The sequence below is a fragment of the Hemitrygon akajei genome, chromosome 3 (genome assembly GCF_048418815.1).
Source record: "Hemitrygon akajei chromosome 3, sHemAka1.3, whole genome shotgun sequence".
Classification (NCBI taxonomy): domain Eukaryota; kingdom Metazoa; phylum Chordata; class Chondrichthyes; order Myliobatiformes; family Dasyatidae; genus Hemitrygon; species Hemitrygon akajei.
Window position 1 is genome coordinate 131,651,510 of NC_133126.1, and position 19,475 is coordinate 131,670,984.

The window sequence follows — 19,475 nt, forward strand, 5'->3', positions numbered from 1 at the left end:
CATTGGCTTATTTTACAATGTGTCTTCAAAACCACATCCTTAACAATCAGCTCCAACATCTTCCCAACCACTGAGGTCAGACTAAATGGCCTGTAACTTCCTTTCTTCTGTTTCTCTCCTTTCTTGAACAATGGATTGACATCTGCAATTTTTCATTTCTCCGGAGCCATGCCAGAATTCTTGAAAGATCATTAGTAGTGACTCCACAATCTCTTTAGCCAAACTTTTCAAAACCCTAGGTGTAAACCATCTGATCCAGATGACCTGGATGAGGAAGTGGAGGGATGGGTTAGTAAATTTGCTGATGACACAAAGGTTGGAGGTGTGGAGGGCTGTCAGAGGTTACAGTGGGACATCGACAGGATGCAAAAGTGGGACGAGAAGCGACAGATGGAGTTCAACCCAGATAAGTGTGAAGTGGTTAATTTTGGTAGGTCTAATATGATGGCAGAATATAGTATTAATGGTAAGACTCTTGGCAGTGTGGAGAATCAGAGGGATCTTGGGGTCTGAGTCCATAGGACATGCAATGCAGCTACGCAGGTTGACTCTGTGGTTAAAAGGGCATACAATGCATTGGCCTTCATCAATCATGGGATTGAATTTAGGAGCCGTGAGGTAATGTTGCAGCTATACAGGACCCTAGTCAGACTCCACTGTGCTCAGTTCTGGTTGCCTTGCTACAGGAAGGCTGTGGAAACCATAGAAAAGGTGCAGAGGAGATTTACAAGGATGTTGCCTCGATTGGGAGGCATGCCTTATGAGAACAGGTTGAGTGAACTCGGCCTTTTCTCCTTGGAGTGGCAGAGAATGAGAGGTGACCTGAAAGAGGTGTATAAGATGATGAGAGGCATTGATTATGTGGATAGTCAGAGGCGTTTTCCCAGGGCTGAGTAGCTACCAGGAGAGGGCACAATTTTAAGGTGCTTGGAAATAGGTACAGAGGAGATGTCAGGGGTAAAGTTTTACGCAGAGAGTGGTGAGTGCATGGAATGGGCTGCCAGCAATGGTAGTGGAGGCAGATATGATAGGGTCCTTTAAGAGACTCCTGGATAGGTACATGGAGTTTAGAAAAATAGAGGGCTATGGGTATCCCTACGTAATATCTATAGTAAGGGCATGTTCGACCAGCTTTGTGGGCCGAATTCAGTTATCTAAGGGCCTTCTTCCTAGTAATGGCAAATTTACTCACTTTTAGCCCCCGACACTCTTGAACTTCCAACATATGGCTAGTGTCTTTCACAGTGAAGACCGATGCAAAATACTTATTCATTTCCTCTACTATTTCCTTGACCCCCTTTACTACCTCTCCAGCATCATTTTCCAGCAGTCCTATATCTATTCTCGCCTTTCTTTTACTCTTCATATATCTCAAGAAATTTTTGGTATCCTCTTTAATATTTTTAAGCTTACCTTCATATTCCTTCATTTCCTTCTTTATGACTTTTTTAGTTGTTTTCTGTTGGTTTTTGAAAGCTTCCCTATCTTCTAAGTTGCCACTAATCTTTGCTGTATTATATGGCTTTTATGTTGGATTTGACTTCCATTGTCACCCATGGTTGCATCATCCTGTCTTTTTTGGATTGTGTCTAATCTGTTACTTCTGAATTTCTCCTAGAAACTCCAGCCATTGCTGCTCTGCCATCATCCCTTCTAGTGACCCCTCCCAATCAACTTTGTCCAGCTCCTCTCTCATTCCACTGTATTTCCCTTTACTCCATTGCAATGCTGATACATCTTCATTTAGCTTCAACCTCTCAAATTGCACGGTGAATGCCATCATATTATGATCACTGAACCCTAAAGGTTCCTTTATCTTAAGCTCTCTAATCAATCCCACTTCATTGCACAACACACACTCCAGAACAGCTGAACCCATAGTGGGCTCAACCACGAGCTGCTCTAAAAGGCATACTACAAATTCCCCCCCCCTTGTAAACCAGCACTAACCAGATTTCGCCAATCTACTTACATATTGAAAACCCCCATGACTATTGTAACTTTGCCATTCTGACATGCATTTTCTATGTCCCGTTGGATGTTCAGCTCCCAGCTATAACCTTCTTTCAGCCACAATTTAGTGATGCCCACAAGATCATCTCTAACTGTGCTACAAGTTCATCTACCTTATTCCATATACTGCATGCATTCAAATATAACACCTTCAGTCCTGAATTCATCACCCTCTTTGGTTTTGTCCCTCTTTTACACTGCAAATCAACCCACTGACAGCAATTTCGCCCTGTCATCAGCCTGTCCCTGTTCACAGTCTCAGTACACATTGCTTCAGTTTGTAAGCCAACTGCCCCATCCTCAGCCCTATCACTCTGGTTTCCATCCCCCAGCCAAATTAGTTTAAACTCTCCTGAGCAGTTCTAGCAAACTTGCTCACAAGGATACTAGTCCCAACCCTTTTGTACAGGTCATACCTTCTCCAGAGAGATCCCAATGATCCAGAAATCAGAACCCCTGCCTCCTGCTCCAGTTCCTCAGCCACACGTTTATCTGCTAAATGCTCATATTCTTACCTACTGGCATTTGGGACAGGTAGAAGTCCAGAGATTTCTACTCTAGCTGTCTTCCTTTTCAGCTTACTACCTAGCTCCCTAAAATCTCACTTCAGGAATTCCTCACCTTTCCTTTCCATGTCATTGGTGTCAATATGTACCAAGACTTCTGGCTGCTCATCCTTCCCCATTAGAATGCAATGGACCTGATGTGAAACATCCCTGGCACGTGGGTTGCAACATACCATCCAGGTGTCTCCATCACATCCTCAGAATCTCTTCTCTAATCCTCTAACTATGGAATCTCCTATTACTACTACATTCTTCTTCACTTCTCTTCTATTCTGAACCACAGTGTTATACTCAGTGCCAGAGGCCCAGGCACTGCGGCTCCTCCAGGTAGGTCATCCCCTTCAACGGTATCCAAAACAGTGTACTTATTATTGAGGGGAATAGCCACAGGTGTAGTCTGCACTGGCTGCCCATTTCTTCGCCTGGCAGTCACCTAGTTACCTGCCTCCTGCAATCTTGGGTTGACTACTTCCCTGTAGCTCCTATCTATAGCTTCCTTGGTCACCTGTATGAGTCGAAGGTCATCGAGCTATAGCTCCAGTTCCTTAATGTATTCTCCGAGGAGCTGCAGCTAGGTGCACCTGGTGCAGATGTAGTTGTCTGGGAGGCTAAAGGTCTCCCAGAATTCCCATATCTCACACAAAAAAAAACATAACACAGCTCCTGGAGCCATTTTCACTGCACTAACTCTGTTCTAACAGACAAGGAATAAAGAATAAAGAAGAAGAAGAAGCTTACCAGATATTTACCTCATTCAAGCCTGAACTGGCCTAAGCTTGATGAGCCAAAGCCAAAATCAAAGCCTCCCTCTCTATCACTGGCCCATTCACACAATGGCCACTCCACTTGCCCTTGCTAATGAAACCCGTTTACTGATTGGGCTGCAGTTCAATTGCTGAAAACTGCCATGAGTCTGCCAGGAGACATGGGTCTATTCTGTTTAGACCTTCACTATTCTTTATTGACCACCAGTCAGCCTATACCATGATAGTTTGTTTGGAATGAAGACAACACATTGGACTAGCACAGGATTTGCTGCCAGTAGAGTGGATGCCATCTTGGCAGAATAGGGAGGAGATATATTGTTGATGTTTCAAGTTGAAACTCTGTATCAATTTCTTTCCTCCTGCAGATGAGTTCCTCTAGCAGACTGTTTGTTGCTCCTGGTATATTATTCCTCCTGACGTTAGATACTTCAGTGACCCACTTTCATCTTGAAATCCACAGGAAGTCCCATCAATGTGCCAGTTCAGTACTCAAGCCAGGGACTTGCCTCGGTAACAGACATCACAATCAAACAAAGCCACCTAAGAACTACTCCCTAAAGACTCGCTGTAGATTCGGCCTCTTCTTCTCCCTTTTCTCCCAGCTTCTCCTGCATCCTCCTGTTGCCCTTGGTACTAATCCAGGTCCTCCAGGTACAAACACAGCCCTTCCATGACACTCGTAGATGTGTTAAAAATTGTATCAACAGTTAATATTTAGTTATACAATCACAAACTCAACCAAATATTGACCAGAAGTAAAACTGCAGCCCAAAAGAAAAACAAACAAGCAATTAAACTCCATGTTATCTAGAAAGGGTAACGATATTTCTACCTGTTGACCCGGACTGCTTACCAGCCTCTTTCACACTAATATTTCAGCAACCCTAATGTGAAATGAAATGTAGTACATGATAGTTTATGCCACGGCAGATGAGCATCCTGCACAACTGGAATAATCAGCCTCACTCAATTCAATCAGAAAAGCTTCATTTTGCCGCAATGATATGAAATTGAAGATCGTTCCTCTTTCCACATTAGTTACCTTGTTTGACATAAGTATGATATTGTTTTCTATCTTCCTGCATTTCATACATCTTCTAAAAAGCAAAAAAAAACTGCATAATTAGAAATCTGAAATTGAAGCAGAAATGCTGGAACACTTAGTAGGTTAAGCAAGATCTGCGAAAAGAGACATAGAATTAATGTTTCAGTGACTTCTCATTGGAATCCTGTTTCTCTCTCTCTCAACACTGCCTGACTTACTGCTTGTTTTCAGCATTTTCTGGTTTTATTTCAGTTCTTTACCTCAGTGAAGTTCCTCACATCTTCCCTTCTAACAAGCAACAGGATGAAGGGTCTCAGCCCAAAATGTTGACAGTGCTTCTTCCTATAGATGCTGCCTAGCCTGCTGTGTTCCATCAGCATTTTGTGGGTGTTGCTTGGATTTCCAGCATCTGCAGATTTCCTCGTGTTCCCTTCTAACAAGTCTATTTACAATTCCTCCTCAAATCCCGTAGAAGCTGAACCTGTTTTCTCATCAATCCCCAAACTGGCTTTGGATAGGAAAACTGATTTTCTATCGTTAATGTGTACTACTCATTCAAAAATAGATAGAAAACAGTTCAATATACAGGCCTTCACCATCAACACCCTTCCACCCCCAACCCCCTGACACCAACAATATCGTCAGTGCTTATTCAGAATCTGTGAAGTGAGATAATGATTATTGTTCTCAGTTGCCCTCTGTATAATTATCATTGTGTTGTTTCAACATCTCCATGTCCATCCACATGTCCGGTTCCTTAGACCATCGCTAATAGCATTGAGGCTGAAGGAACTCTTTCCAAGGTTGAATGGAGCCCATGGGCAACACCAGAGGTCCCAGAAGCCAAAAAGAATGGGTCTGTCAGGATTTGTGGTGATTTTAACATCACCATCAACCCAGTATCAAAAGTATATCAATGCCCTCTGCCAAGGATAGAGGATATCTTTCCAAACCTTTCTGGAGGAAAATACTTCAGCAAAGTGGACTTAGCTGAGGCCTACCTAAAGATGGAGATGGAAGAAGAGACCAAAGTGTTATTCACCATAAACACTCACAAAGAGCTTTATCGTTATATTAGGCTTTGAATGGCAATTAAACTTATAATTAAATGTTTTCCCCCACCTTCTGCCAGACTCATTTTTCTCTGCCCCATGTGTGTTTACAAGAATGATTGCAGCAACAGCAACACTCTATTTGTTGTGATTGCGGGCCCTTTTAGTCAATACCTCACAATGGCATGAAGCTATATGGAGAGCATGGCATCACAACGTTTCTTGCGGATGTCATTTACACAGGAGATTTCTTTCTGTCAACTAATGACAGCCTGTTATGCTGGCATACCATGAATGTCATGGAGAATGTTCTTTAAGGGTTGACTCCCTTCCCAGCACAAGGTGCAGCAATCACTCTGCTAAGCCCGCTGATATCTCCTCAGTACAGTGCCAATTAGAGAAAACCATAAATGCTCACATTGACAGTAGTGTCTACATTCAGTGAATAAATAGGAAAAAAATGCAAACTCTGCTGGCAGTTGCTATCAGGAAACGTGTAGGTAAGGATTCAGAGTGAAAAAAGTTACTAATTTAGTTTACTGAGCTTCCCCCAATTTCTTTATTTTTGTAGGTCTCCAGTTTGGACAGTAACTTAAAACCTGGTGTCCATTTACCACATGTGGGTGAACTCTAATTTTAGGGAAAATTTGTTCTCTGTGATTGTCCAATTATCAAATAACATGTTTAGATTTTACCTTAAGGTGAAGAGGAAAAATTGGAAAAGAAAATTACAACTTTACTGTTAAAGAATAATTGGGAAACCCCACTTTAAACAATTTATTTTCACGATCCTTTTTCAGCACATTCAATTAATAAAGGATACACTTTATTAAAAATGTCTTGGTATTTTCATATGCTTGTTAACCAAAGTAAGATAATGAGACAAATCACCATGGATCAACCCATTATATGTGGTTTATGTTACTAGAGAAGAACATATTTATAGTGGTTGTTCTTCCAGAAATAATGAATGCGCTTACTGTATGTAAGATTTTTTTTTCTCTGTGTGCTATAACTCTGGATGAGAAAGGACAGCTGGCCCATCCAAACATCTTGCACAAAAAGAAACAGTCCTACAGTCCCCATTTCATCTGCCTCTTAAATCACTCTTAGGGTGCAGGAATATAATTTTCAATAGGCATTTCCTTACAAGTTCATTGTAACTCTGACTGCTTTAAAAATAGCACAATGTTACAACTTTACCCGGGATTTTTCACAATCTGCTACTAAATCAATGGAAGGTCACTTCCCTGCGTAAATCTATCCACTAGGTTTTTAGGTATCTTAATAAGTTCCCAAAATGCTGCTCAGTACTTTGCCCAAAGCCTTATACAGAAAGGATTCCTGCAATATTGTCTGTCAGCTGCTTGAACTAGATTTGTTGAAATCTCGCTCTGGATTTGCCTAAAAGTTGAACTTTAAATTACTTTGAAAGTTTCCGACCACTGTACATGTGCATATACATGTAGATCAAACACATTCATTAATCTCCAACAAGTTTTTACTTCACTTTGGGAATAAAATGCTTAATCAGGATAGCAGTGAATAGTTGTGTATGGAACAGAGGTATCAATATTGTTACTGTAAACAAATTAAACTGCTTATTTCAAAGGAAGAGTTTCCATGCATTAATTATTTATAAGCTCCTTTGGTGCCAGTTGTCCCAGGGTATTGCCAACCCTGCAACGAGCATTTCGCTCATTGGCTGCATTTTTATATTTGTTGGTCTGCAGAAGCACTCAGAGTTTACTCTTGCAAATAAATCAATTATGCTTTGAGTCACATTTTCAAACCAACTGGCATTTAAATGCTTCTGCTGAAATTTACTCAAATTGCAGGTGAAGTTTAAGCTTTTCAAGGAATTTTCCTTATGTCGCAAATAAATCTCTAATCAGTCATTAAGCAGCTGAATGTAATTTGGATTTCTGTCTTTGGGGGTCAGTGACTGAAGCTGCAGAAATCGAGTTCAAAAATTGGATGCCCAGGAGACACTGGAGCTCTGAACGATTATATACATCTGTTTCCTGGATGAACTGTGCAATGTTTCTAAGTCATTAGGTCCTGAAGGGCATTGGATCTCTCTTAGAAACGTATCTATCTCCTCTTTGATGGGCTTATATAATCAACTTTTATAAAACCAGAAGGTCTTCACTCTGATCTCAGCTTCCTCCTATGAATCTACCAGGTTTGATGATCTTATTACTTTTACAAGTTAGACACATTGCTGGTTTGTAAGGCTAACTTGTTAGGGTTAGGCTTTGTAGAACATTTCAAATTATTTCTCTCGATATGGAATGAGCTAATACTGAGATTAAAATCTAAACTGTATCCCTCTTCCTGGTAATTATTTCTGGAGAGCTTTGAGCTTCTGATAAGTAAAGTTGTAAGAAGTTAGATTTGAATTGTTCCCTATTGTGGAAGCAATGAGGACAGAGTAAATTATTGCTGAAAAGAAAATCAATTGGTGGCTGTGCAGTCACTTTGAATTGAAAATTTTAAAACTGCAGCGATATTGAATAGACAAGCCTGTGACGAATTGTTCGATTTGCATTGTTTCATGTCCAAAGAAAATGTTACAGCCATTAGCATTTGAATGATATTTAAATATTAACATTTCTTGGTATTTTATGCCAAAACCCGATTTTTGATTGAACATTCTATAATAATATAAATAGAAATCTGCATTACATTCATGCACAGTGTGTGGTACAATTTATCTGTAATTCAGTTGATTCTGGGAAGAAAGACTCTGGATATTTTGTGTTGGCAACGTCATAAACTTTGTTGGTACATTCACGTAGATACCACTGCCAAGAGGGTTGATTTCTGTATACTTCAGTACTCCTGGAGTAAAATGATTTACATCTAGTCTTCTTAAATACAGTTTCCCATGTCTGGATCCTGAAGTTTGCAGCAGACTACAAAAAGAGATGCTCATTTTCATGCTCAGTAAAGACAAGGTTGAATAGATTTTTGCATAACAGTGGAATTAAGGGTTATGGGGAAAAGTCAGTGTGGTGAACTACATATACCTGTCTGGACTGCTCCTGTGGCTCCTCCCACAGACCCCTGTATAAAGGCGATTGAGGCCTGAGCCCGGCCTCATTCTCCAGGATGTAGTGTTGTTCATTCTTCCAGTCAATAAAAGCCGATATCTCGCTTCTTACGTCTCAGAGTGAGTTATTGATGGTGCATCAGGCAGGTAGGTGGAGATGAGTCCATGGCCAGATCAGTCATGATCTTATTGAATGACGGGGCAGGCTCGATGGGCCAGGTGGCCTACTCCTGCTCCTATTTCTTATGTTCTTATGTAAATGAGCACTGTGAATTGCACTAGGAAATACACATAGACAGACAGGCAGATGGTTCAAAACAAACAGTTAGACCCATCCCCACCAGATATCTTTCAAAGAGAAAAATGGCGTATGCAAGATTTAAAGGTTATCAAAATAATTATCTTCTTCCCTACTTTAAAATGTTTAGGAGTGCTAAATTGGATTTGGGTGCGGAAATCACAGCTGTAGATTAATCCTGCACCTTAATTCTGTGAAGCACACACAAAATACTGGAGGAATTCAACAGGCCTGGCAGCACCTACGAAAAAGACTAACAGTTGGCATTTCTGGCCAAAACCATTAATCAGGAACAGAAAGGAAGGGGAGAAGGTGGGGGGAGGGGAGGAATAAGTACAAGGCGGCAGATGATAGGCGGAACTGGGAGAGGGAGGGAAGAGTAAAGTACAGAACTGGGAAGTTGATTGGTGAAAAAGATAAAGGGGTGGAGATGGGGGAATCTGATAGAAGAAGATAGAAGACCATGAAAGAAAAGGAAGGGGGAGGAGCACCAGAGGGAGGTGAAGGGCAGGTAATAAGATAAAGTGAGAGAGGGGTACAGGAATGGGGAATGAAGGGAGGTGGCAATTACTGGAAAGACCATAAGACCATAAGGTGTTTGGGAAATTGATATTCATACCATCAGATTGGAATATAAGGTGTTGCTCCTCCAACCTGAGTGTGGCCTCATGCAGCAGGAGTGGAGGCCATGGATCTTACACATCGGATTGGGAAGTAGAATTGAAATGGGTGGCCACTGAGAGATCACTCTCCCAGTTTCACCTATCACCTGCCACCTTGTGCTCCTTCCTCTCCTCCCCTCACTTTCTCATTCTGACTTCTCCCCTTCCTTTCCAGTCCTGATGAAGGGTCTCAGCCTTAAACATCGACTGATACTCTTTTCCATAGACGCTGCCTGACCTGCTGAGTTCCTCCAGCATTTTGTGTGCATTGCTTTGGACTTTCAGCATCTAAAGATTTTCTAGTCCCTTAATTCCCATTAGAGGCAATGTAGCTACCTTGTGCTTCTTGCAATTTGAAAGACTGTGTGTGTGCCAAGGGTGACTGTAATGATTATTGTTCAGATGGACCACAGTTCAACTTGTTCGCCCAAACTTTATTCCCATGGCTGTACTTGTCCTGACGCCCCTGAGGTCTCACTGACGCAGCCATTGACAAAGCAAAGAGAGCTGTGAGCAACCATAAAGCATCTGATAGTGGATCTTGAGACCCCACCCCCAGATAGCATTGATGCTGTCAAATTCCTTTGAGCTGCTTTGAAACAATTCTGACAATGAATGGCTTTTAAGAACAGTGCATTTTTTAACTATTGAAAGACTTGAAAAGATTAATTTTGATAAAAATGCCTTCAGGTGCTATGAATTAATTTAAGTATTAAAGTGATTTATGTCTACAACAGCTTTTTTTTAATGAAAGATGAAACTGTAAGCACCAGAGTGCAAAGTTAAAATGGGATGTGGAGTTCATTTCCTGAATCCTTGCTACAGATGGTGCAGATATAAATGGAGCCTGTAACACTTTTCTCTTTGTACTCTCTTCTTTTTGTCTCTCTCAGACTCCTCTCTCCAGCAGTTCTCTAACAGTAGCCTATGGTTCCAAAAACAATCTCTGCCTCTTTTTTTTTGATGGCTTTAAAACATCCCAGCAGTCTGAAAATGAGAGCAAAATAATGCACCAAGTCATGGGGGTCAACAAGAAAGTAGTTAAAAGTTTACTTGTAAATATTGGCTTCCAATAAAGAGAACAACCAGGTTAACTTAATTCTAAAAAAATGCACAAAGATAGCACGCGTGGCCACTCCAGGAATGAATATCAGTTATCTGTAAGTAGGGGCCATGCACAATCCTGATTTGATGGAGACGGACGTGTGAAGCATGGAGGAACATCTGGTGAAACTTTTGAAATGCCTGTTTCGCTGCCGCTGCTACTGTGCGATCGGAGAAATCTCCGGAGAGGAAGGCCCCGAATCCTCGGCTTTGCCTGTTGCTTGGCGGCCAGTGCCGGGGTCGAAGCGCTCGGCAGAGATGGTGCTCGATGTCGGAGGGCTGGTCGGAGGCTCGAAGTTTTTCGGACGGACTCAGAGTTGGCTGTGGTCGGATGCTTCCAGAGGCTGCATCGGGAAGCTTTGCGGCTCTGGAGGTTCATGGCAGGAAGAGTTTTTCTTCCTTTTACCGTCTACGTGAGATGATGGGCTGTCGGGACTTTAAGACTTTCTTTTACTGTGTCCATGGTCTGCCCTTATCAAATTACGGCATTGCTTTGCACTGTTGTAACTATATGTTATAATTATGTGGTTTTTGTAAGTTAGTCTTGGTCTGTCTTGTGTTTTTGTGATATCATACTGGAGGAACATTGTATCATTTCTTAATGCATGCATTACTAAATGACAATAAACGAGGACTGCGTGTCCTCACAATCTAATCTAAGTGAAAGAGGGGAATGGGTATGGCAAGGGAGAGAGCAACATTAAAGGAATTACGGGAAGTGGAGACACGTACGGAGGTAGCAATTATTTTTATTAAGGTTGTAAAATGAGCACTTTTCTGAATCAAAAATATGCATAAAAATATAAGGATTCTCCAAGATTACCAGATAATGAGACACAATTGCTTCAGTCTTTTAATCAATTTACTTACGGTACTGTATGTCATTCCTCAGCTTGTTTTACTGTAGTTAAAGCTTGTGATTCTTAAGGGAAGTCTGCTATAACAGAAGCAAAATGCTTTTCAGTTTGTGGTTTGATACCCTGTGATATCCTGTGATCTTGTTTCATTATAAGTGTTATCGAGGGATATCTACAGTATACTTTTAATGAGTTCTACAGCTTGTACTAGATATTACTCTCCAGATACTGAAGATACCATCTTATGATGGGTAGTTCCATGTTGGAGCTAAATTTGACAAGCACTTGAGGCTTTTATTCGACAAAGAGAAGTTAAACTGCAAAAAGGAAGCCAACTCTGTCTTAAGCAGAACCAATAATAAATGAATTCTTCACAAGTGCCACAATCACCATGGCAACATTCACTTAAAAATTAATGTCAGATCTCAGAATTACACCTTAAAAATTTGTTCCCTCTCACCTATTATACTTCTGTACCTTGAAAGGACACAATTTCACCTCGGCAGCAGAGAACTGCATTGGGCATAACAGAGTATTATACAGCTGTCCTCACAGAGCAAAACTTAGCCTACCTTCTCCATGAGTACTGACAAATGCAGCACCCTTGTAAATCAAGATAATCTTCTTATAATCACATTTCTCTGTTCCACTGCAAAATTCTTCATAGTGCTGATAAACACTGCCAAGATATATAAAGGCTAGTATGAAATATTCAAAATGTCCTCACAAATAACAGTCCTATTTTCTCTTAAGATACAATGGCCAATTAGCAATAATGGAATAATTTTCCTAGGAAGGATGGAGAAGGTTAGTTAGAGTGAGGAGTTAGTTATTGGGAGTAGTGGTTGCGTAAATTATAGAGGAGAGTACTAAAAACCATTCATTTTTATTTTAATCAAAAAATTTGAAAACCAGCCTATTTATTTGTGTTACTCTTTGTAAGGCATTGAACCAATGTGTACCATAAGCCCAATAAACATATTTTACCGCCCACAATGGTCCTACTTTACTACAAATAGCCCATGGCTAAATGTAATAGTCATCTTGTGGTAAACCATACTATGAAATGCATTGTTTGCATCAAATCAAATCAGCAATGATTGTGCTGGGCAGGCCACTAGTGTCGCCAGGTTTCCCGTGTCAACATAATAACACAACTCAATAACCCTAATCCATACTGTGTGTCTTTGGAATGTGCAGGGATACAGGGCACCCGGAAGAAGCCCACACGGTCACGATGGGTATGTACAAGCATCTTACAGTCAGCAGCAGGAATCAAACCCCGGTCGGTGATCATTGCCACTGTAATAACATTAGGCTAAACATTCTGCCCCAAGTTGTCAGAAGAACTTTGGAGAGTAAGCCTAGTTCTCTTCTTGCAGCAACATCATGGTCAAATAAACACTTCAAATAACAGTTACAACAAATTGTACATTAATGTCTGTAATAATGGGGAAATAACAGATAAACATATGAATAAATACTGAAAGGAGAATGATCAGAATTCTGCTGGGCTTTGCTGACGACTCTGTGGTGAAATGCAGGCATTCACATATTCAAATACTGTCAGGCTCGAGACTTTGGCACAGGTGAACAAGCACTGTTAATCTGTCGCTATGTTTTGTTAACGGATCCCAGTGGCAGAACACAGGTTAGCTTAAATCCTCCAGCATTTAACCTGGGGAATCAGCACTTAGACTGAGCAGATCCACTGCAGAATCTGTGTCCGTTTATCTCTAGATAGAAAAGAGAAAAAATTAAAAATGAGGAAATTACTAGCAATTTTTATTTTCCATAACAACTGACAAAATGCTGGAGGAGCTCAGCAGGCCAGGCAGCATCTGTGGAAAAGAGTACAGTCGACGTTTCGGGCTGAGACCCTTCAGCAGGAAAAAAACAAGGAGTCAGTGTTAGAAGGTGGGGCAGGGGAAGAAAAAACACAGGTTATAGGTGAAACCGGGAGCAGAGAGGGGTGGGGGAAGAAGTAAAGAGCTAGGAAGTTGAATGGTGAATGAGATACAGGGCTGGAGAAGGGAGAATCTGATAGGAGAGGACAGAAGGCCATGGAAGAAAGAAAAGGGGGCGGAGCACCAGAGAGAGGAGATGGGTAGGTAAGGAGATAAAGTGAGAGGGACAAGGGAATGGGGAATAGTGAAGTGGAGGGGGGGCATTATCTTAAGTTTGAGAAATTGATGTTCATGCTATCAGATTGGAGGCTACCCAGCCAGAATATAAGATGTTGCTCCTCCAACCTGAGTGTGGCCTCATTGTGACAGTAGAGGAGGCCATGGACTGTCATGTTGGAATGGGAATGGGAAGAGGAATTAAAATGAGTGGCCACTGGGATATCCTGCTTTTTCTGGTGTATGGAGCATAGGTGCTTGGCGAAGCAGTCTCCCAATCTGCGTTGGGTTTCACCTATATACAGGAGGCCACACTGGGAGCTCCAGAAACAGTAGATGATCCCAACAGACTCACAGGTTTGTTACCTCACATGGAAGGAGTATTTGGGGCCCTGATTGGTAGTGAAAGAGGAGGATTTCCAGCTTTTGCAGATTTTCGCGTTTGTTTTCCATAATGTGTTTTAGGTGAGTTTGCTTTTTAAATGCGAATATTTCAATAAAATTGTTTAATTTTGTATTTTACTGTTGCTAATAATAAACATGAGAGTGTAAAAATTTGAATGAAAAGATGGGCAGAATGATATTGAAGTACTAACTTCACTCCCTGCAGAGTATATATGTTCCTCCTGTGGATTTTATGGTTTATTGCAAGCCAGTTGATTAAGTTGGTCACTACACTGCGGGAAAGATGTGACCAAGCAGGAGGGGATGTGCAAAAAAGGATTCACAGGGATGTTGTCTAGATTGGAGGACTTACACACTAATAGATTGGGTCCTGAAGAAGGGTCTCGGTCTAAAATCTCGACTGTTCATTCATCTACAAAAATACTGCCTGACGCTCTGAGTTCCTGCGGCATTTTGTGTACGTTGCTAATAAGTTGGACCTGTTTTCTCCAGAGCAAAGGAAGCTGAAAAGAGAGGTGACATGAAAGAGACATATAAAATTATGATAGGCATAAATAGGATAGATAGCCAGTGAATGTTTCCCATAGATGAGGTGTCTAAAACTAGAGCAGGCATCCCACCTCTCCCGGAAGTTCCGGGAGTCTCCTGCATATTGATAGCGGCTCCCTGATGCCCACAAATTATATACAATGTCCCGGAAATTGATTTTTTTGAGAGGGAGAGGAAGAGTAAGAGCGAGAGGGAGCATCCTGATTGGTCTCCCATCGTGCTAAGTAGACCTATCAGTTTTCTCTGTGGGCGGGCTTTACAATCGACCTCTCTCTCTCTCTCTCTTTCATTGTCCATCAGTTCAGTTTAGTGTCTTGCAGCATCATGGCAGAGTGTTCCAAAAAAAGAAAATTTCAAACATACTTCACCCCAGACTACACTAAAGTGTACCCCTGCCTAATAGGGGTCAAAAATAATGACAGTGTTGCTCGCTGCACTGTTTGCAACAGTGACTTTTCTATTGCCCACGGTGGGTTAAAATGTAAAAGACATGTTGAGGTGAGTTTAACAGGTGTCATTTTGACCATTAGCATAGCTAATGTTATTTAAACTAGCTGGCTAGCTGCTAAGGAGCTACTCTATTGATGTCCTACGTGATGAGGCCAAACTCCCTGTAGACTTGCTTAAAGTTGTAATAGAATAAAAGAACGACTCCATGATATAACATAATAACATAATAAGCACATATTTTAATGTCACATTTTCTGCATATACCCAACTTGGTTTACAGATTAGACAAAATCACTAAACAAAGTATTACATACACCCTTGGAGGTTGACCGGGGGGGGGGGAGGGGGGGTGGGATATGGGGTTGTGGGGGGTGGGGGTACTATCTCCCTGAAATGGTGGTGCTACCTCCCTGAAATGAGTTTTTGCAGGGTGGGATGTCTGCTAGAGGGAATACATTTGAGGTGAGAGAAATGAAGTTTAAAGTGGATCTGTAGGGTGATTTTTTCACACGCACCTTAGTAGCTATCTTGAGTGAACTGCCTGCTGTACCCAGGGTGGGGGCAGGAACAGTAATTACATTTAAAAGGCATCTAGACCATTACTCGAAGGCATAAGTGATGCAAAATTAATGTGGGCAAATAGGACTTGTACAGGTAGGCATGATAGTTGATAACGACGTGGTAGGCCAAAGGCCTGCATCTACGCTGTACCACTCTATGATACTATGTAAAATATCCCACCTGTGGTAACTTCTACTTTACAAAAAGACCACTCGACAACTTGATGGCCAAAAGAGCATCTTTATCTGGGACGGCAAATGATATTTACAATACAGAGGCTTCCAGGTACCTCGTGCGGCATGGGTGGAGGACTATATGCAATGCATACTGGGAGTAAAAAGAACGGAAGTAAAAACCCCGTCAACCCTTGATCCCGCCTCTTGCTACCAACAGCTCCCCGATTAGTATTAACTTACTTTTAATAATACTCACGTTACAACACTTCTCCCCCTTTAAAAGCCAACATTCCCCAAATATAGAAGAACTGGGAAATTAAAACAGTGGTATCGTTAGCAACAGGTTACCAATACAAAAACACCTAAAAAAAAAAGTGGCAAATTCAACATTCAATCTAACAACAAAAGAAACTATCTAATCGAAGATTCAGTCTGTCAGGAGGTTTGCGAGGGCGCTGTGATCTACACACTAACCCCGGTGACCGCTGGTGAGGATGTTTTGGGTGGATCTGGTGTTGGGGACACAAGAGGGGTCTGTGTGTCCACGTGAGAATGTCCATCTTCTTCAGGGGACTCTGCCCCCTCTGCCAGTGTCTCTTCCTCTAGCAAAGTCACTGGTGGACATGCTTTCCTGGTATGCATTAAGTGGTCATTGCTCCTTAACTGTTTTGGACTACTGAGCTTCTTTGAAATCGGTGGCAAGCTATTCTCAGCATTACTGGGATAAACGGCATCTGCAGGTTTGCCACTCGGTTTGGAACGCACTGAAGAAGGAACTTTGGTTTTTGAATCATCGTCATGACCATGGCTCAGAATAGACCCAATTGTAAATTTTTCATAGAGTTCCTTGTTACAACTTGGAACTATCTGGAGTTCAACAGCAGGAAATTGTAAAGCATTTTGGAAAACCTCTTGTGCTTGAACAAAGGTCTTGTCTGTTAAATCATCGTCATTGATTTTGATGATACATTCATTTTCCTGGAGCAGGTTCTTTTTTCTTGATTGGTTCTTCTCTTCAATACCACGAATACTCAGGCCAAGGAATCTTCCACTCAGCGTAGAGTTAAAGGGCACCACATGGACTCCCAGGGGACTGCCGTCTCCTGAAAATTCTACTTTTTTTGTCAAATCACTTAGAGTGCTTTCTGAATGCTTGTCTGGTGGTCCTAGAGGCTCTGTTCTTACATTGTCCATGGGTGCCCCGTTTGCTACTGTTACGATTGGCTTCACACGCAGGTTCCTGTTAGCGGGATCATCAGGCTGAGATGCACCTTGCTGTAACTGGGCAGGTGGTTCAAGAGCTGGGTCACTGCTTCGCTGTACTAGAAGTGGCATGCTGGCTTTCAGTGCCGAGGGGATAACTTCAATTTCTCCTGTAATAGGCTGAAAAGCCGCAAACTGCGCTGCGAGCTCACACTCAAATGTGTCCGGACTATGTCTGTCACTCACATTGCCATCGGCGACTTCATCTGCACGCTGCACCTCATGCTCTTCCGTCATGTGTGCATACTTAAATTCATGCCAGTTGAGCCAGATTTTGCAAAGCCGAACGCGGCCCAAAAGACCGGGCCCACTGCCCTTAGCTATCACCAGCCTGGCTTCAGCCTTCTGGCCCCCGGCCGAAATATCCACATGTAACACCCCTAAATGAGGTATGGGCTGCCCCGTATAGGTTCTGAGTTTGAGCTTAGACGGTCTGATGGGAGGCAAGTTGGATCCCCATGTCCTCCTGTAGGTCTCTTCACTAATGACCGATGCTGTAGCCCCTGAATCAATCTCGAACTTAATGTCCTTTCCCTTGACAGTGACTGTGGCATAATATGGTTCAGGTGGTTTCTCATCTGTTTCCACCCCAAACATGTTGTAGGCACACGCTGCCTCTCCGTCTGCTTCTTCTAGGTGGTGTGTGGCTGCCTGAGTCTGTTGAGCTTTCCCCTGCCCAGGCTTAACCTTACCCTTTATGCTCCTGCAGTTCTTAACTAAATGTCCCTTCTTGCTACAAGCATGACAGACAGTATCTTTGAATTTACAAACATTTGCATAGTGCGTTCCTCCACACCGAGAACATTCCACCCGCTTTGCTTGTTTACCAGTCTCCCTCCTGACTTGGTGCACTGCCGTCGACTGCAACCCCCCCCCCCCCCCCATGTCCTTTCTGGATATCCTTGGCATTATTAGCAGCCAACTCCATGTCTTGGGAGATCTCTAGGGCTGTCTTGAAAGTCAACGGTGGGGTTTCCCCCAACAAGCGGCATTGTGTGTCGTCATTATTAATGCCGCATATTAATCTGTCACGGAGCATGTCATCCAACACGGCTCCGAAATCGCAATGCTCCGACAGCTGCCGAAGCTCGGCCACAAAATCACCCACAGACTGACCTGGCTTCCAGACATGGCTGTGAAACTTGAACCGTTGGACTATCACCGAAGGCTTCAGATTGTGGTGGTTCCCCACGAGCTTGACTAGTTCGTCGTATAGAATTTCTCCCAGTTTCCGTGGTGTAACTAAGTTCCTTATCAACTCGTATGTCTTTGCCCCACACACATTCAGGAGAATAGAGCACTTCTTAGCTTCCTCAGCAATTCCATTAGCACAGAAAAGTGTCCCAACCTTTCCTCATACTCCAGCCAGTCCTGAGTCCGCTCCTCAAACGCACTGATGTTTCCAAACATAGCCATTCGAACACAAGGCTCCTCGTCCACTCACAGCTCCTGTTCGGAACGAGGCCAACCCATCCACAAAACCAGTTTACCTCGTCGCCAAAAACATGTGGTAACTTCTACTTTACAAAAAGACCACTTGACAATTTTATGGTCAAAAGAGCATCTTTATCTGGGATAGCAAATGATATTTACAATACAGAGCCTTCCAGGTACCTCGTGCGGCCTGGGTGGAGGAACTATATACAATGCATACTGGGAGTAAAAAGAGCGGAAGTAAAGACCCGCCAACCCCGGATCCCACCTCTTGTTATCAACAGCTTCCCGATTAGTATTAACTTACTTGTAATAATACTCACATTACAACACCTCATGTAGACAGATGACAAAAAATCTAATGAGAGTTGATGGGTATGTGAGAGAGAATCAGTTATCGGTCTCCAGGAAAACAAGGAAGGAGAATGTAGTGAGTGAATGGCTGTTAGTGGCCAGCATTGACTGGATGGGCTGAATGGTGGTGGCCTCTTACAGTGTCGCAAATAATTGAATTTTTAATCATTCTTTATATAGTATCACATAATCATACACTTTGCAACAATTTATTTGTAAAATAAAACAAATGGCTTACATAATATTTTGAAACGACATAAAAATGAACAATTCTTGGAAAATAGGAGGATGAGCAGTTTATTTTTGTAAAAAAAAATGTATCATTCTGCTACTAAGTGGAAAATTGGCCCCTTAAGGCCACAAGATTAATTATTGTAAATAAATCCTGAGGTCAGTAAGAGGTGAATTCTGCCTATAGAGATTCAAGGTCAATTAGAGGATGATAATTTCTTTGCAGTTTGGCAGTTGGATGTAAATCCTTGGCCCTGTCCCCAATAGCAGATCTTTCAATCTTCTTTCCTCTTTTTATTCATATCTGTGTTCCATCTTTAACTAAGTTCTTTGACTAGGTTATGACATCTAATGTCATATGGTAATTTGCAGGATGTATGTTCTCAACAAACCTGCTTAAACTCTAAACAAATATAATTATTGAGCTTCACATTCTAACTTTAATTGTGTTATATTGGCATTTAAAACTATTGGTGGTGACTATTTGGGCTGGATTCAGAATCAGTTCTC

At 42.0% G+C, this 19,475-nt stretch overlaps 2 protein-coding genes across 5 annotated transcripts in view; one reads left to right on the forward strand and one right to left on the reverse strand.

Annotated features, from left to right (window-relative positions):
- Positions 1-19,475, forward strand: part of ppp2r3a (protein phosphatase 2, regulatory subunit B'', alpha) — a 346,067-nt gene that overhangs the window by 138,840 nt on the left and 187,752 nt on the right. The gene's annotated exons all lie outside the window — the stretch shown is intronic.
- On the reverse strand, positions 11,963-17,257 carry LOC140725399 (partitioning defective 3 homolog B-like). Its single transcript, XM_073040820.1, has 2 exons — positions 15,940-17,257; positions 11,963-13,155 (listed from the first exon to the last, which is right to left on the reverse strand). Exon 1 carries the CDS (start codon positions 17,181-17,183, stop codon positions 16,146-16,148), a length of 1,038 nt encoding a protein of 345 aa, XP_072896921.1. The 5' UTR covers positions 17,184-17,257; the 3' UTR covers positions 11,963-13,155; positions 15,940-16,145.